Genomic DNA, 27916 nt, shown 5'->3' on the forward strand with positions numbered 1-27916 from the left:
AGGCCGGCGCGGCGGGTGGAAGCGCGCTGCCGCCGCCGCCGCCGCCGCTGCGTGAAGGAGGGGGGGGAGGGGGGCGTCGCGGGCGAATGGATGGATCCCCGCGTGGCCTGGATCCAGCCCGAGCAGAAGGGCCCGGCCAACGCGCTCTGGATGCACATCTGGGAGACGGCCCAGGGCCGCGCCTCGGCGGGCGGCGGAGGAGGAGGCGGCGGCGGAGGAGGAGGAAGAGGCGGCCCCCTCGGCCGTAGCGGCGGCAGCCCTCCGCCCCGCGACCCCCTCGGCCTCCTCCGCCCCGCCGACGGCCGGCCCCCCCCGCAACGCCCCCCGCACCACTACCACCCGGGCCGCAGGAAACGCGAGAACAAGGCCAGCACCTACGGCGTGGACTACCTGCTGGGCGGCGGGCCGGGGCTCGGCCTGGACCCCCCCGCGAGCCCCCGCGCCCGCCACCCCCCGCCCGCCACCCCCCGCGCGGGGGCCCCCGGCACGCCCTGGAAGGCCCGGCCCTACCGCCCGGGCATGCAGGGGTGAGTAGCGGGCCCGGGACGGGGGGGGGGGGGCGCTGGCCTGCGGAGAGCACGTTCGGGTCGGAGTCACCGGTCAAGGAGCTGCTCCGGACCTGAGTTCGGTCCCGACGGGAGTCGGCCCCAGGGAGCCGGCTCAGGGCCGTCCGTCCTTCCGAGGTCAGCAGAACGAGCACCCAGCTTGCTGCCGGGAGTAAAGGGGAGGTGAGTGGGGAAGGCAATGGCACTTTGCCAAGTGTAGATGAGTGGGGAAGGCAATGGCACTTTGCCTTCCCCGCTCATCTGCTTGGCCATTGTCTTCCCCGCTCATCTGCTTGGCCATTGCCTTCCCCGCTCATCTGCTTGGCCATTGCCTTCCCCGCTCATCTGCTTGGCCATTGCCTTCCCCGCTCATCTACTTGGCCATTGCCTTCCCCACTCATCTGCTTGGCCATTGCCTCCCCCACTCATCTGCTTGGCCATTGCCTTACCCACTCATCTGCTTGGCCATTGCCTTCCCCGCTCATCTGCTTGGCCATTGCCTTCCCCGCTCATCTGCTTGGCCATTGCCTTCCCCGCTCATCTACTTGGCCATTGCCTTCCCCACTCATCTGCTTGGCCATTGCCTCCCCCACTCATCTGCTTGGCCATTGCCTTACCCACTCATCTGCTTGGCCATTGCCTTCCCCGCTCATCTGCTTGGCCATTGCCTTCCCCGCTCATCTACTTGGCCATTGCCTTCCCCACTCATCTGCTTGGCCATTGCCGTCCCCGCTCATCTGCTTGGCCGTTGCCTTCCCCACTCATCTGCTTTGCCGTTGCCTTCCCCACTCATCTGCTTTGCCGTTGCCTTCCCCGCTCATCTGCTTTGCCGTTGCCTTCCCCACTCATCTGCTTTGCCGTTGCCTTCCCCGCTCATCTGCTTTGCCGTTGCCTTCCCCACTCATCTGCTTTGCTGTTGCCTTCCCCACTCATCTCCTTTGCCGTTGCCTTCCCCACTCATGTACACTTTACCCCCAGCAGCAAGCCGGGTGCTCGTTTTGCTGACCTTGGAAGGATGGACGGCTGAGTCAACCTTGAGCCGGCGACCTGGAACCGACTTCCGTCAAGTGAAGGGTGCCCTCCTGGGCAGGCTCACCCGGGTGGGACCACCGCTCAGCTCCCGAGTAGACGGGCCGAGGATCGCGCTGCATCACTGCTGCAGGCCGTGAGAAGCCCTCCTGGGCTGGAGCATCGCTGTCACGCGCACCATCCTTGCAGCCGTCCCGGTGATGATGATCCCTATTAGGCACAATGAAGGGCTCTGGGAGTGGGGGGAGAACGATACCGTAGTGGGTGGCAAATGTGTGCCATGACCCTAACCTACTTTGCAAGGTTGTTGTGAGGACAGATGAGGGAAGAGCTATGTATACATAATTGTATGAAGCTGCCTTATACTGAATCAGGCCCTTGGTTCATCAAGGACAATATGGTCTACTCAGACCGGCAGCAGCTCTCCAGGGTCTCAGGCAGAGAAAGGTCTTTCACATCACCTACTTGCCTAGTCCCTTGAACTGGAGATGCCAGGGATTGAACCTGGGACAGTCTGCATGCCAAGTAGATGCTCTACCACTGAGCCACAGCCCCTCTCCATAGCTCTCCAGGGTCTCAGGCAGAGAAAGGTCTTTCACATCACCTACTTGCCTAGTCCCTTGAACTGGAGACTGCCTCAAACTCCCTCCTAAGGGAGAGATTTTAAAAAAGGGGGCTCTCTTCCTCTGTTTGCTTTTAGGGTTTTCATAGTCTGCCTGCCATCTTAATAGAGGACCTTCTCTGCATGTCACTTTTTTCAGGTACAATACACTTTACTTGGACTGTAAGTCCAGTTGAAACGAATGGGGTTTGCTTCAGGCCTGCGAGATTTCAGGATAATGTAAGAAGGGCTCTGCTGAGTCAGGCCAGTAATTTATGAAGTCCAAGATCCTTCTTTCTGTGGCTGACTGGATGCCCTGGAAAGGCCGACAAGTGGGGCAAGAAGGCCAAAGGTCCTCCCTAGCACTGGTATTCAAAGAGTTGCCGTCTCTGGATGTAGAGCTTGCATCTGGCCATTCTGGCTAATAGCGCTTGATGGGTCTGTTGTCTAATCTCCTTTTACAGCCTTCACTACATACTGTGCAGTGAATTCCACAAGTTTAAGGAATACTTTCTGTTCCGAATCTACTGCCCATCAATTTCATTGGGTGCCTCTAAGTATTATGAGAGAGGGAGAAAAACTTCCGAATATGTATTGTTTTCACACTATAAATTCTATAAACCTCTATTATGCTTCTCTTCCCTCAGACATCTGCCAAAAGTGATGTGCGCTCCTGTGACATTTCGCTTCTTTTTGAGCCCCCTTCTATGTAACATCTGTAAAGCCACCTCTCTGTAGTGTCCTGAGGTGATGTGTTATGCCGGCTCCTTGCCTTCCTTAGCGTTTCCTACTTCTTTTCGCTGCCACCAAAGGCTCTTGCCTAAGACTTCTTAGTTGGACCCAAAGAACAGTAGAATAACTGAACCGTCAGCGCTTGGGGGTAGCTCTGAGGTAAAAGGGGATCCTTTACTCTAAATAAAACAGCTGTTTTTACTTAAACCTAAACAGAGTTTATTTAGAAGTCTAACAGCATAATGGTTTCAGTGTAGTTCTTAAGTGTAATGGTTTCTGATGGGTACAGTTCTTCTTTCTCTCTCAAGTTCCTTAAATAGGCCTAGCCACAAAGGCTTATTTTCCTCACTTGCCATTTGCACTAGTAACTTCCACAAACAACACAGATTTCTCTCACACTCCACGGCACCTCACGCAGTTTCTTCACCTACTCCATTCTCTTCTCCCCGCTCACAAACCCTCTGCACACACGCTCCAGACCCAGTCAGCCCGGCCCCCCTGGGGTACAGCTACCATCTAGTCAGAACACGCTTCAGTCGCCCATCCCACCTGCCTCCTTTTGATTCTAGAGGCCTGCATTTTAAAATAGGGCAGTGTATATATAAAACTCCACGTTAAAACACAGAAAGAAAATAGTACCAAAAGAAAAGTACAATTGTCGATTTTACTGTATTTGCTTATTAGCTTTGGCAAATGTACCCTGTTTTGGTTCGCCATTCATGGATTGAGAATGTGGAATAGGAAAAAAATATGTAATTAAAAAAAGAGAATGTGGAATAGAAATATTTCAATAAATAAGCAGTAATTTCCACTGAGGAAGAATCAGCATGGCTTTTAGGGAGGGAAGTCCGTCCTTGTTAACTGGAGGAGTAATGTTGGTTTCCATTCAGTTACCTGAAACAGATGTTTGGCTAACTGATCTCTGATGCCTGTAGTCTGGAGGGGCCACTCTGCACATGTGTATTGGACATAGTACTTCAGTTGCTTTGTAGCATAATGGCTAAAATAGAACTAAAAAAATAGGAGGTCTTGGGCTTAAATTGTGCCCCTGTGAACTTGCTAAATGACCTTCGGCAAGCCGTTCTCTGGGCCTTAGCTTCCCATCCCCCGGTCTAGAATATGGAGAGGATAATACTGATGTTCATAGGCTTTTATAACATTATATCTGTTAAGCGTGGTGGACACTAAAGTGCCATATAAATGTGAAGTGTCGTTTAAGTAGACACTACAAATGTGGAACTTAAATATGGCAAATGTGTATCCTACAAGTATACCTGTCAAGGGAATGTGACAGGCAGCAGCTCCCTGTACTGTATACACTTGTTGACAAACTTGAGATTACTGTGCAACGTAACGTGTGCAAAGACCTGGCGAAGAAGCTGGGGGGGGGGTAGGGGCTGGAATTCTGCATATGACGCTTGAGGGATTCATTTGAGAAGATAGCTGCCATTTTACCTTCAAAGGTAGTTGCTCCAAAAATCCAGTTATTGTTAAGATGCCACAGAATCCTTTGCCTTCATGCCCAAATATTGAGTGTTCTCTTTTTAAAAAAAATCCCTCTGTGACTTTTGGGTTAGTTAAAAGAGGTTGCGCTAGATCCAGAAAACCACAAACGCAGCTTTGCTGATAGCGTGGATCTTTCTGTTATCTTCTGCAACCTCTCATACCACCCAAACATAGGTTCTGAGGGTCAAGGGATATTTAAGAACAATGTGGGGTCCAATTTTAGTGGGAAATTTCAAAAATCCCTCCCTTTGTAGTGGTTGTTCCTTTTCTTTGTCCAAGTGCGCCTTCTGCTCCAACCCACAGAGTTTTGTAGATTGCAGAAAGTCCAGTGCCAATCCCTGGCATCTCCATGGCATCTCCATGCTGTGGAGAGCCTTGAGTCCTTGGAAAGCTGCTGCTGGTAGAACAACATATTCATTGGCTGGAAGGCAATTTCATGTTTCCATGCCTTTTCTGTTATGCAGAGCTTTTTGTGTGAAGTAGGTACTAGAAAGTCATATAAGAATTGGTTTCGATTATATTCATGTCTCATTTTTTTTTTTAAGTATCAGTCGTACAAAGATACATACATGTAGGTCAGGCAGGCTGGGTGATTATTCTGCAGCAAGTTCCTCAGGAGAAAAACTGGCTTCTGTGCCCACAGAGTAATTTGCAGTCCCGTTAGCCTTCCACAAAGCAGGTGTTAGAAAATGGAAGTTCTGCTGCAGTCTGGTGGCTTGAATGTTGGGCTTCATAGGAAAAACATTCATATCCAAGATACATCCGTATATCTATAAAATGTATGATGAATTCTTTTGTTTTCCTACAACAGGCTCCATGAAGAAATAATGGACTTTTATGACTTTATGTCCCCTCGTCCTGAAGAAGAAGTTATGAGAAGAGAGGTAGTGAAAAGAATAGAAACTGTTATCAAAGATCTCTGGCCTACGGCTGATGTGAGTACATCTCTCATTAGCTTTTTGAGTAGATTGGGTTCGTCCTTTGCTCTGCTCTCTGTGACACCCCCCCCCCGTAATGTGATTGTATAGCTCCCTCTGTGCCTGCTGGCCTAGACCTTAATGCAGACTGGTGTACAGAATCCCCCCAAGCAATTATATAAAATTGATGACTTCCGTAAAAACACATTGCCGGTGATCTACAAGGCAGATTTAAGTTCCTTTTATTAAACCTTTATTTACAGCACCAGAAGCAGAGCACAATGGGTAGCCGTGTTTGTCTGTAGCAGTAGAAAAGAGCAAAAGTCTAGTAGCACCTTAAAGACTAATGAAATTTCTGGCAGGGTATAATCTTTCGTGAGCTGCCATAAATTTTGTTAGTCTTTAGGGTGCTATTAGACTCTTGCTCTTTTCTACCGTAGCAGAGCAGTATGACAAGGAGTAGCTCTTATGGCTGCCTTTGTGTCTCCTTGCCTTAAAGCTCAGGGAATGGGGGTATCCATAGAGTCCAGGGACTGCAGCCATAACAGGCCATTCTCTTCACCTAGGGAAATACAGCATCGTGCCATCTTCTTCCACTCTGGGCACAAAAGGAAGAAGCTCAAGAGAAGACAACAGAGGCTTAGATTCCAATCATGTTTTCTGGTGGTGAAGGCACTTTGTGTCATTTGTGGTTCCACAGCAGTTTGCCACAGGAAGGGAAGGATGGAAAGTTTGCATCTGAGTACCGTTCAACTCATCATAAATAGGATATAACTTTATTATATTTGTATTTTATTTCATTGATACCCTGCCTTTCTCCCCAACGGGGGACACAAAGTGGTTTTTGCCATCCTCCATTTTATGCTCACAACAACCCTGTGAGGTGGGTTAGGCTAAGACTGCATGGCTGGCCCAAAGTCAACCAGTGAGCTTCCATGACAGAGTGGGGATTCAAACCTGGGTCTCCCTAAGCGAACGAGGGCATGTATTAGTGGTGGGGAGCAGTTGTGACCTTCAGTGGTGGGAATGATCAGAAGAAGTGCTCTTTGGGTTCTTGGAGGCAAGGCAATTTTTGTTTGCCATAGAAGACCAACCAAAATGCTAAATAAAATGCTTAGGTTGAAGCTTTCCATCATTCGCACAATACTGTTTTAATCTGAAAATATCCAGGAAATCAGTGTTTACCAAATAAGCTATCATAATGTTGCTAGATAATAAAGTTTAAGCAAAGGACCAGTAGAGTTGAAACCAGGGGAGCTATGTTAAGTTTTTTAACACTTAAAAAACAGTGTACATGTAGCCAAGGTCTTCATTTTTCAGGGTATGTCTTCTCAACTGTTTAGTAATACTAAAACAGGCCATTTAATTTACCGCAAAATGTGGGGTCATATGTAATAGTTTTGCCTTAGGGTTACCCAACTTGGGAACTTCCAAGCCATTAATGTTTTATATCTTCTTTTAGAATGTGCTTGTTTTTGACCTTGGTTGGAGGTCGTTAAAAGCCTACCAGAAGAATTGCTTGGCAGGTTTCACCCCTGGAATGAAATATTCTAAAGCTTACATGCTTGTTCTTCATTAGCGATTCAGCTCTTATTAATTGGTTTGGAAGAGCAGACACACACTGCAGGCTCTTCTAGCTTAAGTTGTTTCCCTTCTCTTGCCTGGCTTGCTTTAACCATAGCATGTTGTGATATCCAAATCAGGCAAACTGTTTAGCTCTAACTAAGCTTTGCTCCAATCCATAGTCCAAACCATGGCTTATTTGTCCAATGTGGACGTATTGGCAGTTATAGTAAATCAGGAAAGCAAGGTGGGGGAGATAATGTCATCCATGTGGGGGTATGTCTAAGTGCTAGAGAGTTCTTGAGTGGCAGGCAGGGACTGTCTAGCAAAGGAAGGCCAAAATTAGTTTGGATCAAACTGTTATAAGTCAGCAAATGCCTTGTGTTAATTTTCTGTAGCTGAAAATGATGTGGATGTCTTTGGAATATTTTTTCAGTTCAGTGTGCTCAACAATATATTAACTTTGACCTCTCTTCCAGGTTCAGATATTTGGGAGTTTTAGTACAGGGCTTTATTTGCCAACTAGGTAAGCACTGAGATTTTGGCTAACACTAATTTTCTGTACAGGATGTATTAGTAGTGCTTTGTAATAAGAGATATGTCAGCATTTCTTAATTCACTTCTTAAATCTGATATTGAAAAATTAAGCAGAGTTATATGGGACACTGAATCTTGAACTTTAATGCTCAGATTTTCCATGTAGAACAAATACTGGACATAATAAAGGGTATGTTTTTATGCAGCAAAAATGGGGACATAGCCCATTCCTGAAGGGGGGGAAGGTACCACCTTATCACAGAATAAGGTGGCACCTATGGCGGCGCAGGGGCAAATACACCAGCGTCTGGGCGCTGCCGGTGGGAGTTTTTTGGTGGCGCAGCCCCATTGGAGGCAATGGGGGATTTCTGCCTTTTCCCTCTGTTTTTATTTTTACAAAAGCCTTTTTTTTTGCCTCCACAGGGGCTGGGAAGCCTCTGAGGAGGTGGTGTGGCTGCACTGCTCCTGGCTGCCGCGGATCTGTCCCCCACCCCCCATTCAGGATTAGGCTGTTAGTTGTCAACTGCTTTTCTTTATAAAGAATTAAGCCCATCATGGTCTGGTGCCATTAGAAATGCTAATAAACTCTGTAGATTTGCAGAGCACATACAGCAGAAGACTTGCTGTTAATTCTTACGACCCAAAGCTTATGTATGTTTATAATTTCAGAACGAAGTTTGTAAATAACCACTGGACCTATTATAAGCATAATGGCTTGACCTATAGTCTGTTTCTGGGAATGGAAGGGTACTTTTATTGATGAAGGGAAGCAATTCCTCTTGTTTCTTCCCTCTCAGAGCATGCCTTTAATTTACCCTCTGTGGTGTACAATGTGCTCTGGGCTCCAGCCCTCTTGGGGGTTAGGAGACCTGCTGTGGGAGTGAGAGATCTCTCAGATCTTCTCCACTCATGGACCTTGTAGCACCCAAGCCAGTGGTTTCAATCCAGTTGTTCCCTTCTGCCAACTGAGGAATCGTGTGCCTTTTGAATATTGTGTTGATCTTTCCTCCAGTGAAAGGGAACTACCGGATCCCACCCTGTGTGTCAAAGTACATATATTTGCGTTTCTTAATAGCTGAGCAAAGTACCCTGAGTTAAGACTCCGACATATCTGGGCAGTTTGTTGCCCCGTGCATGTTAAACTGTATGTAGGAGCCTTTCAGTTGTAGCAATAGGGGGAATAACTAGCAAAATCAGTAGGGTGAAGACTGGATTTAACTCTTCCAGCTAGAAATTAAGTGTGTAAAAATTTGTCTTATATTCAAGGCCTAAGTTTTATATTAACTTCTGTGTCTATGTTTTTAATTATCTGTAGTGATATTGATTTAGTGGTTTTTGGAAAATGGGAGAGCCCCCCTCTACAGCTGCTGGAACAAGCACTAAGGAAACACAACGTGGCTGAGCCATATTCAATTAAAGTACTTGATAAAGCTACGGTAAGGGGAACTGAACTGTGCTTGCCTTAAAGTAAAAACCCAGGAAAGGAATGGTATTTAGCATAAACAGTTCTTACAATGCAGCTGTTTTTTTGTGCTCAGTAATCTTTTTGTTTTGGTAAAATTACTTGGGTTTAACAGTTTGTATACTTAGTGTTGAATCTCATTAATGGATGTTTGAAGGATGAGGGGTCCAATGTCTGACTTGTTTAATTTCAGTTTGTAACAGCAGCATTTGAATGCTAAAAAGCTTCTGAGTGTGCAGCTAGCTTTAGCTTCAGAGCCAGTGCTGTTTAGTTTAGTGCTCCTTATTTATGGAATAAATGTCTTCTCACAAGCTGGCATGCCTTTTCCCTTTATAATTGCCTGGAAACTACAGTTTTGCTCACTAGGTTTTCATTTATAATTAGATGTTCATGAATAACCTTTATTCAAATAGATTGGTACTGATGCAGTCCTTGGGCAAGCAGAAGCATTCTCCTTTGCAGGGGGGAGGGAATTGTGTCAGATTTCTCCCTCAAGTGACAGCCTCCTGTTCCATATCTCATACATTTCTCAGAGTCCCCCCATCCTTTGGCAGGGAGGAGTGATGTTGGGACTGTAGCAGGAAGAGGAAATACCTGTTCTTCAAGCATGCTTCTGGTTTGCTGAATCCATCCCATAGTATTTAACTGAAGTTATTTGTACTATGACTGTTATAACAGTTACTGTATATCAGCACCAGTTTTGTAGTTCTACATCTCCTTTTTCTCACGCATGAAGAGTTATGCTTATTTTGGTCACCTCAAGTGTTTTACCTGAGCTCTGAGTAAAGATCTATCCAGTAACTAAATCTTCTTCTAAGTTACAAGCTAGAGGCTTCGAATACAGTGTTCAGTCACAGTTCTAAATGCATCTCCTTTGTGAATTTATAGCATCTGTACATAGCCATTTTTCTTGCATCTCTCTTTATCCTTAAACTTCCATAGCTTGCAGTTGTATCTTTGTCACTCAGTCACTTGAACTCTCAGTAAACAGATACACCTGCTGTTTTTAGACTGGAGCATTGCTGTAAACAAGGGGGTGGTGTGGGATGCTACAGTCTTAAATGTGCTTGCTTGGCAGTAATGCCACTGGTGTGAATGGACTGCCCTGATGCTTTTCATGTTTAAATATGGGGTGGTCTAATATATTAATTTATCTGTTACTTCTGAAAGGTGCTTCATGTGTGCAGTATACCAGAAAGGGGGGGGGGGAAACATAGCAGTGGAAGGCTTTTCTTAGGAATGTTATCAAATGTCATGTGCATGTCATTTCACCGCAAAAGTTCCAGTTTCTGACATGGGCTGTCCTCGCTTAGGATGAAACGGCAGTAGTCTTTTTCCACAACTGTAACAACAAAAGTCAACAGAAGTATTGCTTTTAAAATTGATGCCTGTTTTGGCATAAGTGGCATATAAAACTAATTGGGTACTTAACCTATGAACCTGGGTGAAACAAAAAGGCTCACAATGACAGCATGCCTGTCAGGCTGCTATCTCGGTTTCGTTATTGCCTCTGTCTCTGCGTTGTATTGTCTGCCCCCCAAGGTCGCATACCTAGGCCTGGGAACCCAGCTCCTGGGAAACTGTATTCAGCCTGTACGTGTAATTTCCCGCCTTTCCTGCCTTATAATATCTCCCAGCTAGTGAGCCTCACATAGCTGTCATTTTATTCGTTTGCACTGTATGCCTAATTGACCAGTAAAAGCCATCTGTTTGGACTCTATATGACTTTGTGGTGATTTCTGGTTCTGTGGGCCAAGGGCTGACATTATGACAGCTATCTCCTTCTCCTCACCATTCTACTAGCCAGGCTGGAGCCCAGGGGGGTTCGCCTGCCACCTGGATGGGAGCTGTGTAGCTCTCCAGGTGATCTACACCCTGGAGCCCTCCTCTGAGGATCCTACTCTGTTACAAGACTTAATCGCTGAACTTTTCCGGACGACCCGAGAGGTTTGCCGCTTGAGGGGACTGGTACAGGAACAGTGGCAATCTCTTAAAGGACGTCTCTGGATGTTAACGTCGGAGGATACTGATGCTCGTCTAGATCTTCAGGACTTGGATCAATTACTGGACGATGCCCGATTGGCGACTGAGGATTTACAAATATTAACTGGACTTTTGGATAATCTTATTTCTCGAGAAACTCTTTCTACCATGGCGGGAGCCCCACCGGAGGGTTTTTCCCTGATCCCGGATGCAGCCAGCTGTCAGGCTGAGGCCAAGCGAGTCGCTATTAGCACCGCTCTTCTCCTTGTGGAATGTACAAAGGACACCCCGGTAGCCACCTTGGCTCAAGTTTTGACCTCGACCTTCGGAGCCGAGGCACCCGCACTGGCGGTTCGAGTACAACCTCTGCTGGGCGGGGAACCCGACCCCATACTCTCACTCCTGGAGACAGAACTTTTGCCGCGCATTACGGCAGAGACTGCCCTGAGACTTGAGAACGCCAAAGTTCTTGCGGATCAGCAAGCCGCCGAAGCGGCTAAGGTCGCAAGAGAGAGAGAGGCTGCGGAAGCAGCCAGGGCGGCTGCAGCAAGGATTAGGAATCAGGCGAACGTGGACACGCGCCCTAAGGGCAATGTACTAGGGCTATCAGGTCTGTCCTTTTCCCCGGCGTTTGTCCCGTCGCGCGCGACCCAACGCGCACGCCGTTTGGCTGACCGACGTCGAGACTCAGAAGAGTCTGAAGACGAGGATTTATATGGGGATAGCTCTCAATGGGCCACAAGCTTCCGGACCAGTAAGCCTCATCTTACTGGTGGCCCAAGTGAGGAGGCTCATCTCTTAAGAGCCCAGAATCGGGAGCTCTCCGACCGTGTTGATCAACTCCAGGAAGTAATGGAACGTATGCTTCAGGAGAACAGGCAATTACAACAAACCCTGATAGCTCTGAGACAGCCCGTTCCGATACCGGGTCAGGGGGTACCCGTACAGCCACCCGCTAATGTGCCTGCTCCTCCCTTGCCTCCTGGAGCTCCTGTTGCTCCTCCGCCCGGACCACCCGTGCAACCACCCGCTAATGTGCCTGCTCCACCCTTGCCTCCCGGAGCTCCTGTTGTCCCTCCGCCCGGACCACCCGTGCAACCGGGTCAACCTGCGCCCGGCCCTTGGAAGCAACTCAAATTGAGGACTACGTATGACGGATCTCTCGAGACTTTGCCTTGTTTCTTGCATCAAGTGGACAGTTATATGCGAGAACAAGGACAACTTTTCCCCACGGAAGACAGCCGGGTGCGTTACGTAGCTTCCCTTCTGACAGGTAAAGCGGCTGACTGGATGGTCCTCCAGTTTGACACCCGCTCTCGTGCTATTCGTTCCCTCAACAACTTCATGACTGCCCTGAGAAGGAGGTTTGAGGACCCCTTCCTGGGGGAAAGAGCCAAAACGGAACTCTTACAATTAAAACAAGGCTCTGCTACAGTTCGAGAATTTGCCGATGAATTTCAACGACTGGCAAGTAAAATTGTAGGTTGGCCCGAGACCACCCTGATCCATCATTTCAGGGAAGCCTTGCATCCTGACATTCTGAACTGGTCTTACATGCGAGGCGATCCCGATACCCTCGAAGACTGGATCCTATTAGCCGAGGAAGTGGAAAGCCGCCGACGCTTCATTTCTCTCGTCCGTCAAAAGCATAAGGAAAAAGGCACCCAAAAGCCTCAACCCAAGGCACCACTGCTCGTCCCACGAAATCCCCCACGTCCGCCCCAGGAACGTGAAGCCCGATTTCAGAGGGGTGCCTGTCTTACTTGCGGAGAAATGGGCCACTTTGCAGCCGTTTGCCCACGCCGCCAGGAAATATTTCGTCCCAGCATGACAACCCGCGCCCGAGGTCGTCCACCACACAGAGGCACCGCGGCCACCCGCAGCGCAGCTCCGGGAAGACCCACACCCTCTGCACTCCATGCCGGGGACCCAGCCTCCCTGCCTACTACCAACGACCCCGCCGGGTCTCGGATTACAAGTGCCCCATTGGGGGACGATTTTCCCTCTTCGGATGAGGAGAATCCTTGGATTTCTCCAGCCTTAAACCTGGAATCTCCCCTCGACTTGTCAAAAAACGGCTCCGGTCTGTGGTGAATGGAGCGTCTCCACAGACCTCTCAGGATCTTCCTATCAAACCGAATGCTCCTACCAAAATTAAAGACGTGGACTCCACCGTCTACGTGGATGCAGTTTTACAGCAACTTAACGGTGGCCCACAAATCCCCGTCAAAGCACTAATTGACTCCGGTTGCTGTCGCACTCTCATAAGCGAAACCACTTTTGCTGCACTCAGAGCCGACTCTGAGGCTTTACCTGCCCCCGTCCAATTTGCCCAAATGGACGGAAGCCATTTCCAGGGGGGTCCAGTTGATCACCGCACCATAGGGGTGGCAATGGGAATTGGTTCCCACTGGGAACAAATAGACTTCACTATAGCCCCTATCCGATTTGAAGTGGTCTTGGGAATTAACTGGATTAAAGGACATAGTCCCAGTATTGATTGGGAAACAAACACTATCTCCTTCGCTAGTCCCACCTGCGACCAGCATCGGCAAAACTTTGCTCTGCTATATCCGCCCGTTCCAGCATTAACCTCTACTGCCCCAGCACCACCGGCTCTACCCGCTGTATACCGGGACTTTGAAGATGTCTTCAACCTTAAGGAATGTGATGCCTTACCCCCCCACCGGGCCTCAGACTGTGCGATTGAAGTGGTAAAGGACTGCACATTAACCAAGAGTAAGATTTACCCTATGAGCGCTTCCGAGCGCACTGTCCTCCGGGACTTTTTGGACAAAAACCTCGCCAGAGGGTTCATTCGCCCTTCGAATGCCCCGAACTCGGCCCCCGCGTTTTTCGTCCGGAAAAAAGAGGGCGACCTTCGCCTGTGCATTGACTTCAGAAAGCTCAATGCGGTTACCCAGACCAATGCCTATCCTATCCCATTAATATCCGATATTTTGGGACAATTACAGGAAGGCCGTGTGTTCTCTAAATTAGACTTGGTGGAAGCTTACTACCGAGTCCGTATCCGCGAAGGGGATGAGCACCTCACTGCCTTCTCTAGCTGTTTCGGAATGTATGAATTCCTTGTGATGCCGTTCGGATTAAAAGGGGCTCCGGGGGTCTTCATGCAACTAATCAATGAAATCCTACATGACCTTCTATATCGTGGGGTGGTGGTCTACTTAGATGACATTCTCATTTATTCGAAAACTATGGACGAGCATGTGGCTCTGGTCAGGGAAGTTCTGCAACGCCTGCATAACCATCAACTTTTCGCAAAACTAGCTAAGTGCGAATTTCACCAAAGCAAACTCACGTTTTTGGGATACATCATCTCCCACCAAGGTCTTCGCATGGACCCCGCCAAAGTCCAAGCCGTCCTCGATTGGACTCCCCCCACCAATCGGAAGCAAGTACAGCAATTTCTGGGATTTGCAAACTTCTATCGAGGATTCATCCCTAACTTCGCCCAGGTGGCTCTACCCATTACGGACCTACTGAAAACTAAGGGAAAAGTAAGCTCGGCTGCCTTGCCCTCCGCGAAAATCCTATGGACTGAGCAATGCCAAGCCGCCTTTCTGGCCCTCAAACGCCTCTTCACTTCGGAGCCGGTGCTACAGCACCCAGACCCAAATCAAATGTTCATTGTGCAAGTCGATGCTTCCGATGTAGCCATGGGAGGGGCTCTCCTCCAGCAAGGACCGGATGGTCTTCTTCACCCTTGCGCTTACTTTTCAAAAAAATTTGCGCACGCTCAATTAAACTGGCCCATCTGGGAGAAAGAGGCCTCAGCAGTTCATCATGCACTGACTCTATGGCGACAATTCTTGGAAGGGTCTAAAGTCCCCTTTGAGGTTTGGACCGATCACAAAAATCTAGCTGCCCTCACGGGGTCCCATAAGCTATCGGCGAAACAACAACGGTGGGCGGAGTTCTTTGCGCAGTTCCGTTTCACCCTGAAGCACGTCCCTGGGAAACAGAACGTTCTTGCGGATGCCCTCTCCCGTTTACCACAATATCCGGTAAAACTCGAAAGACCCACCAACTCTCTGTTCACCCCTATGCAACGTGGGGCTCTACCTATGCTGGCTGTACAAACTCGATCCCAGCATCAGCACACCTTACCCAACGTACAAGCTCCGCCAGCTCAACCGGCTGCCCAGCCGCCACCGCAACAAACCGGAGTTCCCGCCCTTCCTACCCCTCCGACCGCCCAGCCGCCTGCAGTCTGCGCGCCGCCGCACGTAAGCACTAGCCCCATAACTGTTTCTAAGATCTCCATGGCCGACGGGGGGGCCCCCTCCAAAATCCCCATCTCCGAGTCCTTTTTAACTGTCCTTCGGGACCAGTGCCTTTTAGAACGTTCCGCTCATACCCTACCTCCTGGTGTTTTGGAACAAGGAGGATCCTGGTACAAGGACTCGAAATTATATGTCCCCAAGGCTCTCCGAAAGGACGTTTTACATTTAGCCCATGGAGCCAAAACAGCTGGGCACTTTGGGTTTCTGAAAACCCTTCACTTATTGCGCAGACAGTTCTGGTGGGGGCGAATGCGTTCCGACATTGACTCCTTCATCCGCAGCTGTCCCGTTTGTGCCGCTGCGAAACGATCGCAGGGCAAACCCCCGGGACTGCTACAACCTCTTGAAACGCCCAGCAAACCTTGGGAAGTGATTGCTATGGACTTCATGACTGATCTCCCTCTCAGTGGGGGTAAAACTGTGTTGTGGGTTGTTACTGATTTGTTTTCTAAGCAAATACATTTGATTCCATGCGCAGGGATCCCCTCTGCTCAGAAACTGGCCCGCCTCTTCGTGACGCATATCTTTCGTTTACATTCGTTTCCGCGTAAGATAATTTGTGACCGCGGCAGTGGTTTCGTTTCTAAGTTTTGGAAAGCTTTCCTCAAGTTGGTGGGAGTGGAACAAGGGTTGTCTAGTGCATACCATCCTCAAACTGATGGTCAAACTGAACGTGTCAATGCTGTACTTGAATGTTATTTACGCTGTTATGTTAACTACCACCAGGATAACTGGGTAGAACTGTTACCTTTAGCAGAATATGCCTACAATAATGCCATGCATCAATCCACAGGTTTTAGCCCATTTTTTGCTGTGTATGGACAAGATTTCAGTCCCATCGCCCCTACAGATGATATAGAGGGGGAGGGAAACCCCGACATTGCCTCCTGGGCACACGCCCTCCGTACCACTTGGCCCTGGCTCGTTAGCAACCTCGACCGAGCCAAACGTAAATACAAAGCACAAGCTGACAAACATCGCTCCCCCGGGGGTGATCTGCAAGTGGGTACTTTGGTTTACCTTTCCACCAAAAATCTCCGTTCCACCCAACCGTGCCATAAGCTCAGTGCTAAATACATTGGTCCTTTCCCCATCACCCGGGTCATAAACCCTGTCACGGTGGAACTGGCTCTCCCCAAATCCTTGAGGCGTGTGCATCCTGTTTTCCACATTAGCCTCCTCAAACCCCATGTTGCTTCTCCACGGTGGCATCCGGACCCACCTCCTGCGCAACCCATCATGGTGGGGGGGGAGGAACACTTCGAAGTCTCCAAGATCCTTGACTCCCGTATTCACCATTGACTCCCGTATTCACCATTGACTCCCGTATTCAAAACAAACGACAACAGGCATGTTTTGTATGTCCCTATTCTTAGCCATATATTGTCCATCATCAGAAGAGCTACTGGTGAATCTGTTCCCCAAGCTCTTTCTTTCCCTATCACCGCAGCAGAAACAAATAAATTAGGTAAAGTCTTTATATATTAGAATGTTGGCTTCTTTTGGAGTTGACAAAACCATTAAATTAAGTACATAAACTCCACTTACAACTCAGGGCTTAAAGGTGTAGCGTGTATGTCTTGCTGTTATCAACCAGTAACTGTCCACAGAGGCATGGAGCATGACAAGTGTTTGGTATCAGAGTCTTCTCTAATGTTGCCAGTAAAACTTTTTTTTTCAGACTGCTAGAACTTTTCCATGTCCCAAATGTAGTCTGCTTTCAGATTCTCCCCACCCCATTACCAGTTTATTGTTATTCACTCTTTCCTCCCAGATTTTTAGGGCACTGTACAAGCTTTCTCTCTTGTTGCCTTCCTCCCCACCCTCACAACAGCCCTGTGAGGTAGATTAGGCGGAGAGGTTGTAACTGGGCCAAGAATACCTAGGGAGCTGCATGGCAGAGAACTGAACCTGGAAACCCCTGATCCGTTTGAAAGCTGCTCACTGGCTCTTTTGTTAGAGTGCGCCCTAAAATCCACACATGTGCAGTTCCCTGACATATCTGAGGATCTGTTGATTGGACAAATCAGCTGTTCATATTCAGAGGCACCAAGCCTCTGAATACCAGTGCCAGGAGCCCTGTTTGTTGGCCCTTCAGGATAGCTGGTTGACCACTGTGCGAAACACGACACAGGACTGACTAGATGAAACCACGGGTCTGACCCAATAGGGCTCTTCTTATGACTGAAAGAATGTTAAGGATCTGGGAACTTTTCCTTTTTTTGCCATCTGTTGCCTCTGCCACACGGAAGTTGGGCCTGCTCGTGCCTTGGTCCCCTTGTCTTCTCCTTCAGGTAGAATGGCAATTTTCACTTCAGCTCACTGTATCATCCCTCTCTGCTCACCCACAGAGGTAAGCATTGGTAGCAAAGCTCTACTTTTTTAAAAACTCACTGAGCAATAAATTTCCCAGTTGGCAAGGTGCTTTTCTTTCCTTCTCCCTGTCTTTGAAGTGTAGAAAAGAGGAAAAATTTGACCGGACATCACATAGAAACAAAGCTAGCTCTTCACCCCTTCCAAGCCGTCCTGAATCTTGTACCGTGCCCCATTCCAGAACAAGTAGCCCACTGTTATGGTGCGACATGGAAAGGAAGAACAGTGCTTCTAGCATGCAGACAGTCAAACTTTTAATATTTTTTCCTGTGGCAGTATCCTCACGAATAATACAACAGAGTAATGATACAAAATTAATATGTGCAAGTTAGCTTAATTCTGTGCATGTATCAGAATTTAACTTCCTTGGTGTAGAGTTAGGATTTCCCTTTTGCTAAAGGTTTCTTCACCAGGTATGCACAACTGTGTGAATCAATAACATTTAAACGTTCTATGTAAACTGTCTGAGCAGTTCACCGATCATCTGTCACAGAGTCAACACCCCGGTAGCATGCCTTGAATGCCTCTGCATTTGTTGCTTTCAGTATCATGCCATGAAGTCTGGCGCTGGTTGTGTGACTTTTTTCCAACTTCAAATTTTCAGGTAGCCCTCAAGGTTAGAAGAACATCAAGGCTTGTGTGCCGCCACCTTAGCAGTGTGCAGAGATAAAGCACAACCTCAGCATTCTTCTGACGTTAAAGCTAGGCAAGAGTCACCCACGGGCCCTTTCACATGTGAAATTGTCGTGACTGCTGGTTCAGGTCACCTTGGTTAGCAAGACTCAGTGCTGGCAGCAGTGGGACTAGCACGGGAAGGCTGGTCTAAATAAGGCTGGTCTAACCAGCCATAAGGCTGGACTAAATCAGTGGGCAATCAATTATCATGGGGTTGATTCAGGTGCGCTAGTGAGTTGTGCTTAGATCTCTCTCTAGCTTCTGAAACAAATAACCATGTTAGTGGCTTCATGACCATTCCTTGCTAACCAAGATGACCAACTGTTAAAAAAAACTGTGTTGGCCAAAAAATGTCTACTTGTTGGGATTGGTTGACTGACTGGTTTAACTGTTGTTTCAGGTACCAATAATAAAGCTTACTGACCAGGAAACAGAAGTAAAAGTTGACATTAGTTTTAATGTGGAAACTGGAGTGAAGGCTGCTCAGCTTATCAAAGACTACATGAAGGTACCGTCAACAGAAGAAGAAGAGGGAGGTCTTGAGGCAGGGAGGAGGAGGCGGCGTTGGAGGCAGTCATACATCATATGAATATGGGATGTTGAAAGGAGCTCTCGGCTGTCCATGGAGTCTTGTGAGGGGAAAAACCCTTTGGCCGAAGATGCTGATGTGCGCCTAGGATCTTTGTTAGAAGGGCTGTTTGTTTACTTCAGTTATAGCCTCCCTTTGTTGCTGAGACTCAAGGGGGATTACAAAAATACTAAAAAGAAAAAAATAATCAAAAGGTGTCTATTGTGTCAAAAGGCAACTTGATTGATTGATAGGTCCTGATTAATGGAAGTTTCTGGGCGGAAGCAACAGGAGCTGACCTCTGGCAACAGACAGCTTTGCCCAGTTGCAGATTGGCTGGAAGTGATGCTGACATCACTGCTGCTGTCGCTTTCTCTGCAGTTGGATCTGTGCTGCTTGCAAATGATAAATATGGGCACCTGGTAGCCAGTGGTGGCATATAGAGTGTTGCAGTGGTTACCTAGGCAATGCAGGTCCTTCCCTGCACATGTGCTCCAGTTCCCAAGGGGCCTTGTGAGAATGTACATGTGGAGGGTATTTAAACTGGCTTGCAAAAAGCATGCATCCCCCCCCCCAAGTGTGCAAGAATGCCCTTCACATTTTGAAATGAAATTACTGTCTCAGTCAGAACCGTAACTGGGGGTGGGGGCGAGGAGGGCAGCTGCCCCTGTAGCATGCAGAGAGGGCAGCAGAACTGCTTCTCCTGTAGGCACAACTGTGCCAAGTAGGAGAGACAGTTCTGCCGCCCTCTCTGCATGCCACAGGCAGCGGCTGCCCTCCTCGCCCACCCTCCATTACGGCCCTGAACTGTCTGATAGAGTTTACCCATCACTGGTCAATAAGGTCTTGCATAATGGTTCTCCATAGTTCAAAGGAAACAAGTGTTAGACTGTTCATCTTTGTATACCTGATTTAGGACTGGTGATGCTTGCATACAGAAATACAGTCCATAAGTTTGTTTATGGTTTTTTGTTTGGCTGTTACTTCATATGCCTTAATTGGTGTAGAGTTGTTGGTGATTGTGAATATTTGTATTGTTATATACAGAAATACGTATTATCTTATATGAAAGTCCTTCACATCCATTTTTGATCACCCCTCAGCCTGTGAAGGATACATTGGCTTGTTTACACCAAGTTAACCAGCTTCCTATTAGGTACCCTGTATCCACCAATGTGTAAAGATTTTTTACTACTTTAACCTTCTGTTTTGATATGAAATCCTTAATGCTCCATGGTCAATATTTAACAGAGTCAGTAAATAATAAAATGCCACAGGATTGTTTGTTGCTGATAGAAAAGCTATAGTGTGCCCAACTTCAATTACAGAAAACTTTTTATTTTCCTTTGCAGAAATACTCATTGCTTCCGTACTTGATTTTAGTATTAAAACAGTTTCTCCTTCAGAGGGATTTGAATGAAGTTTTTACTGGTGGAATTAGCTCTTACAGCCTAATTTTAATGGCAATTAGCTTCTTACAGGTAAGTCCTTTTCTGCTAACATTGATTCTTTCCCTTTCTGGAGAATTTTGTGTAAGAATTACCTGGGCTGCTCCTACTTATTTATCTGTACATGTTTTAAGGCAGGGGTCCCCATGGGTGCCATAGCACCCACAAACACCTTTTCTGGCACCCACCAGGTTTTTTTTATAAAGTGGGTAGGGCTCCTGCCCAGCAGGGCTTCTGATTGGCCATTGGAGATCTGATCGGCTGTTCAACTTAAAATAACCATGTTTTGGCAGCAGTTGCCACCACACTGTGGGTTTTATTCTCTCACTCCTCTTTCCCAGTGTATTTTTTAAATTACTGCTCTTGTCCCCTGCTTCCTCGGTGTGTGGCTGCACCTCCCCTGGCAGCCATTTTGTGGTTGTGCTCACCACTTTGTCAGAATTCAAAAGCTGCCAACAGGTTCAAAAACATTGGGGACTTAGGTTTTAAGGCCTGTTATATCAGCTGCAAATCTGTTTTAGTCCCTCATCCTGCCTGTTCAGTACAGAAAACAAGACTGTAGAAATGAGGTTAAGGTGAAAGGACTAACATATACGCAATGTAGAGAGCGAATGTTTGTCTTGAAACCTCCTTCCTCAGGCAGCCATTTTGTGGATGGTTAAAATCACGTAGTTTAATAATGTGTCATATCTACAGCTTGGAATTGCCTGCATTTTCACGTGGCTGTGATCGAGAAGTTTGTATCCAGCACATCTGACTCAAGTCTCCATTGTTCTCTTTTTTGAGCACTTAATGCCCTCCAAAATAACCTAGAGGGTTCTTTTTAATAATTTTCCACAGATGTACAACTTCTGTGTAAATTGAAACTGTTGTTCATATTCTTGCTTCTGTATCTGAGTGATAAAACTTTCTGTTTTGGCTGTAGCAATACTAATAAGTAACTACTGCACAATGTCTTTCCCAGCCTGTCTTCTGTCTCTCCTGGCTGGAACACTTCTCTTTTCTTAAGAGCCTCTGCCTAGGAAAGTAACACAACAGCATTCTGAGATGTAGTATGCTGGGGAAAGCCATTGCTTTTGTAATATGAAGAGAGGCACTGTTAAGGGACATTAAGAAAAAGGACAGATTGTTGGTAGTTATGACCCATTCTCATCTGTAGCCATTATTTCGTTTGTGTTTATTTGTTATATTTTTATCCCACTCTTCTTCCATGGAGTTAGGGGAGGATATATGGTCCTCCTCAGTTTTATTCTCACAACTCCAAGACTGAGAGAGAGAGGGTAACTGGCCTAATTAACCTAGTGAACCTTATGGTTTAGGTGGGATTTGAACCCAGGTCTCTTCATAGTCCATCCTTCTTAACCATTATTACACACTGTCAACAGACTGGCAGAAGTATAAATGATTGTCTCCCAAATGCAATAAGACTTTTTTGCTTGTTTGTTTTGCAGTTGCACCCACGAATTGATGCTAGGAGATCGGATGAAAATCTTGGAATGCTTCTGATAGAATTTTTTGAACTCTATGGAAGAAATTTTAATTACTTGAAAACCGGTATTAGGATAAAAAATGGAGGTGCCTATATTGCCAAAGAAGAAATCCTGAAAGCCATGACTTATGGTTATCGCCCATCCATGTTGTGTATTGAAGATCCTCTCTTGCCTGGTGAGAGAATGAAGGCCACTAACCGGTCTTTCATTAAAAAAGTTGATTTTGCACTGAGCTTGAAGGTATCTGAAGAATGTTTCAAAATGTGCTCCTAGCACTTGTTTTTAAATAGTTGTCTCAAAACAACCCTTTAACTTGCCTCAGTCTTTGAATTCTTTTACAGAATGAAAATCTTTGGTGTTCTCTTTGCCCTGTCTCCACTGTGGGCACTCAGGAATTGTTGGTAGTATGTTGTACTGTTGAATATTCATCACTGATATAAGAAGGATAATGCAAAAATGTTTGATAACAGAAATCCCAAATTTATCTTATGCGTGACTGGGTTTATTAATGTAGCACCTGTCTGCCTGCCCTCTATTCCCCCGCCCCCCGAGTTGGTTCATGGACAGCTCTGTAATTCATCTGAATTGTAGCTTTTTGATTGGTCACGTTTGGCAGCTTACACAGCTGCACAATGCTGCAGCGTGAACTAGTAAAATTATGCAACTTTGCTAGGATGAGTAGTGATTATTTTGTTGCAGAAGGTGGTTCTTCAATGTGGGTAATCTTGAACAGCTCCCCCCACCCATCTGTAAAACCAAGTCAAACAGAGATTACTAGATGATGCTGTAGGGCCAATTGTCAAATTTATTTTTTTTAAAAAATCGGTTGGTCCCGTCAGCATATACGAAGTCTTTTTAAAGGTGTAATATTGCTGATCTAACAAAATTACACAGCTTGTCACTAAAAACGTCTTACTGGATTGGAATACAAGCAACATAATCCCCATTTTTTTAAAAAAATGAAAGCAGGCAATTACAGGCCAACTAGCCAAGCATCTGTCCTCAGTAAATCAATCAAAAGTACTATTAAATGGAATTATTACGCATTCAGGAAGAAGACTCAGCACAAGCAGGACTTCTCAGAGTGGATTCCCAATCAGCCTTTTGGAGTTCTCTGAAAATGTCAAGTGTCCTCTCGACTCATATACGTCTTCCAAGGATCCTTAGTACCTGTGAGACGAGAAGACAGGTCCTGTTAATGGATCAATAACTGGTTAACAATTATAGACAGAAGTAAATAGACTGCACTCACAGAAGGCTGCTGGCTTAACAGCATGGTGTAGTGGTTAAGAGCAGTGGTTTGGAGCAGTGGAGTCTGATCTGGAGAACCTGGTTTGATTCCCCACTCTTCCACATGAGTGGTGGACACTAATCTGATGAACTGGATTTGTTTCCCCACTCCTCCACACAAAGCCAGCTGGGTGACCTTGGGCAAGTTACAGCTCTGTTAGAGCTCTCTCAGTCCCCCCTACCTCACAGGGTGTCTGTTGTGGGGAGGGGAAGGGAAGGTGATTGTAATCCAGTTTGAGTCTCCCTTTAGTGGTAGAAGAAGTCGACATATAAAAACCAACTCTTCTTCTTAACATCAGCTATTGGTTATGACAGCTTAATGGAGCCTCACTGTTCAGAGACAGTGTACACGTTAATACCAGTTATGAGGGAACAACAGCAAGTGAGGGCTATAGTTTTAAGGCCAAGCTTCTGATCTTCCCAGGGGCATCTGATTTCCTAGAATGGGGAAGAAAATGTCAGACTAAATGGACCTTTGGTCTGATCCAGCGGAGTTCTCTCTTGCTTAAATTTCTGTGAAACATCAGGGAAGAAGGGAGGCACGTGAGTTATTAAGGGCCTGGCAAGCCTGGATGGCCCAGATCATTTTGGTCAGATCTTGGAAGCTAAGCAGGGTCAACCCTGGTTAGTACTTGGATAGGAGACCTCCCAGGAATACCAGGGGCGTAATGCAGAGGCAGGTGATGGCAAACCACCTCTGAATGTTCCTTACCATAAAAACCCTACAGGGTCACCATAAGTCAGCTGCAACTTGACGGTATAGCCTCTGTTATCATAGTAGGGAACTGTTGTATTTTATGCCTCTAGGTTTGAATAGAGAGCATTTTTGGCATGTGATGGTCTTCTGCTGAGTAAACTGTTCTCTCCTATTTTAAGGAGGCATTGTGGAAAATGAAATAACTTGTTAAATTGTATGGCTGCATTGATCAACAGTAGTGGCTGGAAAACAGCAGATGGAGCAATATGACAGTCAGTGCCTGTGGGGGATCACTTGTGTGGAGGAAGCCAGTCACCCTTCCCCCTGCTGTATGCTTCGAGTTTTAATGTAGGGTGAGTGGCTACAAGAAACCCCAACAGGCAGGAGTCTTGTGGTTCCTCAGAAACTAATAAAATTCTATTCTAGCATCAGCCTTTTGCGGGCTGTACTCCACAACACTTCAAGTTGGACTCAATATTTTGTTAGTCTTGAAGGTGCCACAAGACCCCTATTTGTTTTTGCTGCCTCAAACTAACATGGCCACCCACCCCCACCAGTATACAAACACAGAAGTATGCTTTAATGGCCAACTGTCAGAATGAAAGATGGGTATAGGTGAATCTTACCCATTTTTCAATTTAATTGTTACAGGAAATGATGTTGGCAGAAGTTCTTATGGTGCCATTCAAGTCAAGCAAGTTTTTGATTATGCCTACATTGTACTGAGCCATGCCGTGTCTCCGCTTGCAAGATCATATCCTAACAGAGATTCTGAAAGGTAATCTCTTCCTCTGTGCATGTTGTTCATTGCTTAGGAAACGTGCACTGACTTGACTTTGCACCTCTGCACTAACGGTCTTTTTAACTGGCTCTGTAACTGATGTTGTGCAGAGAACTGCATGGCTAGATTTGGCAGCTTCTCTGATCCATGTTATGCACTGCCTTTTAAATCACTTTGGGCTTTGTAATACAGTCCAAGAGAATTAGGGGGCAGCTGATAAAAGCACCATGAAATGCAGGCAAGGCCTTTTGGACAGCTAAAGAGGCTTTGTGGTTGCAGCCTTCCCTCTATGAATCAGTGTAGCTCAAGCAGAAGAATTCTGCTTCAGTGTTTGTGGCCAGGTGTCTTACATGGGTCAATGTTTCTCTTCCAGTACTTTGGGAAGAATCATCAAAGTGACGCAGGAAGTGATTGATTACAGAGCTTGGATTAAAAAGAAATGGGGCAGCAAAGTTAACTTGCCAGCTGATCTTGGTGAGTGGAGGGATTCATTTAAAAACGTCTGTTTACATTTTTTTGTGAATAGCTGACAAAGAATTTTTCATACACGGTGACTCAGTTCAGACATCTCTCTTACCAAACCAGGTTCACCGCCACTTGCTTTCTTTTTCTATCTGCTTAGGAGTTCAGCCTTGAAGAACACTGTGGTCTCTAGAGGCGGAGCCACAACTGTGAATTGTAAAGTTAAAATGTTGACAAATCGTAGCTAGTAAACTTAATTCAAAGTGTGGTTTCCATTTCTCGCTTGCTGGTTTACTGCAAATGATAGTTTGTCATCACAGACATTACACCAAACTGTGGTAAAGCCATGTGTCATGGCTAACTTGAATCATGCAGGGCAGTTATCACTTTGTGGTAACTGCCTAGTGTTGCCAACCTAAAACTTAGAGATTGCTTTCTGTAATGTAAAAGTTGATGCTTTTATATACAAAGCTAACCGCTGAGTGTCCATGCTAGCAGATATCCAGATGAAAAAGGCAGAGCTGCTTTCTCCGTCAACTGCAGCCCAGAACAGAGATGCTGAATCGCTCTATAGCCAGCGTTTGCCACTGTCATTCATTGGTACCCAGCAGTTGTCATCAGGTTCATCCACCTCTTCCGTGTCATCTCTTTCTGGCAGTGATATCGTAAGTTCCCCTTACCTGGCCACTTTCTGCTTGTGTCTAGCTTAATTTTAGTGTCATGCAATGTTAGTGTAAGGTTACAAATTGTACTAGTACTTCTGTAACATTCATGTTACAGTTAGCTAAGATTGAAAGGTTTTTTTTAACTTAACTTTCTTTAAAACCTGATGGTTTAAAAGACTGAATGCTCTTTAGAATGCCTGTGTTCCCTCCATAACACTTGGTGCTGCTTAGCCAGTCATTCCTCTTAATCAGTTCCCCCAAAACCTGCATTCTGGAAAGAAAATATTTTGTTTCCTGGAATGCAGGAGGAACATTTTCATGAGCTGTTCCCTATTTCTAAAGGAGCACCTGCTGTGCTGATTGTTGCCTCAACAAATGTACTCTGACAGTATCAGACTGCAAGATGCAGAAATAAAATACAGACTTTTTTTCAGAACCTGAATTTGCTGTGTTCCTATGCCAGAGATCTGTTAATTGTGGCAGGGAATCAATGCAGCATTAACCTGCTTAAAGCAGAAAGCAAGAGGGTTTCCCCCTTAGCCTAGATTTGTGCCATTCAAATAATAATCATATATTTTGAAATTATTTAAGTCCCAGGATGCCATGTTTGCTCAAAAGGAAGGTGACCCTGAATGCAAGATGACCCTCCCCAAAGAAGTTATACAGCCCCCCCCCCATTTTTTTAACTGGACATAGCTGTAACTTGTATGCAAATATAAGATGACCTTTTCATTTTTTTATTACATACTTGGGCAAAACCCTAGTCTTAATATTGGAGTAAATACCTCTAATCTGGATATCCCAGGCTAGCCTGATCTTGTCTCAGAAGTTAAGCAAGGTCGACCCTGGTTAGTATTTGCATGGGTGACCTCCAAGGAATACCAGGGTTGTGATGTGGAGGCAGGCAGCGGCAAATCACCTCAGAACGCCTCTTGCCTTGAAAACCATACGGGGTCACCATAAGTCAGCTGTGACTTGACGGCAAAAAAACCTGGAGTAAATATTGTTTGCAGGAGTTACACAGTCATTGACTATGACCAGTCTTTCCTCCAGGTCAAGGTCCATCTCTGCAGAGACTCCCATCACCTCTGTGCCTTCCCTTTGGTAACACAGACGGCTGGTTTGCATGTTGAGTTCACAAGACATACGTTGTTTCTTTGAAGAAGAGTTCAAATATTAAAATAGGACTGTTAGAAGAGACAACTTCCTTTATCTTCTGCAGCTCGGCATTAATTGATACACTGCTGTTTTTAAATGAGTAGTCAAAATTACATTGCCTTATTTTTAAAAGAACCTTCTATCCCCTCCCCTTTCTGTGTCACAAGGATTCGGATACTCCACCTTCCACAACTCCTAGTGTGTACCACTTGAATCTGCAAGCTCCTTCTCAGTTTACCGTTGGTTTACCACCTACATTGCCTGTACCAAGTGGCAAAACTCAGTCTGTGCCTGCAAGAAACTTGATTATGGCAACTAATAATCAGGTATGTGCTGTCTGGTGGACGTCCTCCAATAATTAGATTGTGGTTGCTGTCGAACAGTGGGGGTACGTGTATTATGTCCATGCTACTCTTGTTTAGGAGCCCCGTGGCGCAGAGTGGTAAGCTGCAGTATTGCAGTCCAAACTCTGCTCATGACCTGAGTTCGATACCAACGGAAGTTGGTTTCAGGTAGCCGGCTCAAGGTCGACTCAGCCTTCCATCCTTGCGAGGTCGGTAAAATGAGTATCCAGCTTGCTGGGGGTAAAGGGAAGATGACTGGGGAAGGCCCTGGCAAACCACCCCTCAAACAAAGTCTGCCTAGTGAACATCGGGATGTGATGTCACCCCATGGGTCAGGAATGACCCAGTGCTTGCACAGGGGACCTTTACCTTTACTCTTGTTTAGGAAGTGTTCTAGACTGTACTTTCTTGAAGCCTGTAGTAACTTTGCACAGATGAAGGCAGAGTGTCTTTGTCTTTCATGCTTGCAAGTACATGCATTGAAAAGCTGTGATATGGCTCTGTCCTGGATGAAGGCTGAGAGGCAAAGCTGGTGAAATGTGTGGGTTTTAGTCAGTCCGTAACCTTGAACTCTTCTTATGTTTCCAGCAGCACAGTGGGATGAAGTTTTCCTTGAAAGGAGCTCACGGTCATAACCAGGGCAGCGAATACAATTCTACCAGCAACGGAATCATGAGGCAGCCAGTGAGCAACAGAGGTCACCACCAATATAACCGTAACATCTGGAGAAGAAAGAAGCATAGAGACAGTTTGCCGATTAGCCTTAGCAGATAATGGCCAATG

General features: G+C 46.5%; 2 protein-coding genes across 2 annotated transcripts in view; one reads left to right on the plus strand and one right to left on the minus strand.

Moving 5' to 3' along the window:
* Positions 1-27916, minus strand: part of MED10 (mediator complex subunit 10) — a 216322-nt gene that overhangs the window by 187267 nt on the left and 1139 nt on the right. The window lies entirely within an intron of this gene.
* TENT4A (terminal nucleotidyltransferase 4A) lies at positions 91-27916 on the plus strand. Its single transcript, XM_056862219.1, has 13 exons — positions 91-193; positions 230-527; positions 5225-5348; positions 7373-7419; positions 8746-8866; positions 18631-18738; positions 20151-20279; positions 21698-21911; positions 24375-24501; positions 24878-24978; positions 25465-25631; positions 26957-27115; positions 27725-27916. Exons 1-13 carry the CDS (start codon positions 91-93, stop codon positions 27905-27907), a joined length of 1881 nt encoding a protein of 626 aa, XP_056718197.1. The 3' UTR covers positions 27908-27916.

This window comes from Euleptes europaea, chromosome 17, assembly GCF_029931775.1.
Source record: "Euleptes europaea isolate rEulEur1 chromosome 17, rEulEur1.hap1, whole genome shotgun sequence".
In the NCBI taxonomy this organism is placed as follows: Eukaryota; Metazoa; Chordata; class Lepidosauria; order Squamata; family Sphaerodactylidae; genus Euleptes; species Euleptes europaea.

Excerpts from the sequence above, each read along its gene's own strand:
- TENT4A (XM_056862219.1), top strand. The coding sequence starts at position 91 with ATGGATCCCCGCGTGGCCTGGATCCAGCCCGAGCAGAAGGGCCCGGCC. Across the intron at positions 7,420-8,745 it reads GGGCTTTATTTGCCAACTAG|TGATATTGATTTAGTGGTTT; the intron begins GTAAGCACTGAG and ends AATTATCTGTAG. Across the intron at positions 25,632-26,956 it reads CTCTTTCTGGCAGTGATATC|GATTCGGATACTCCACCTTC; the intron begins GTAAGTTCCCCT and ends CTGTGTCACAAG.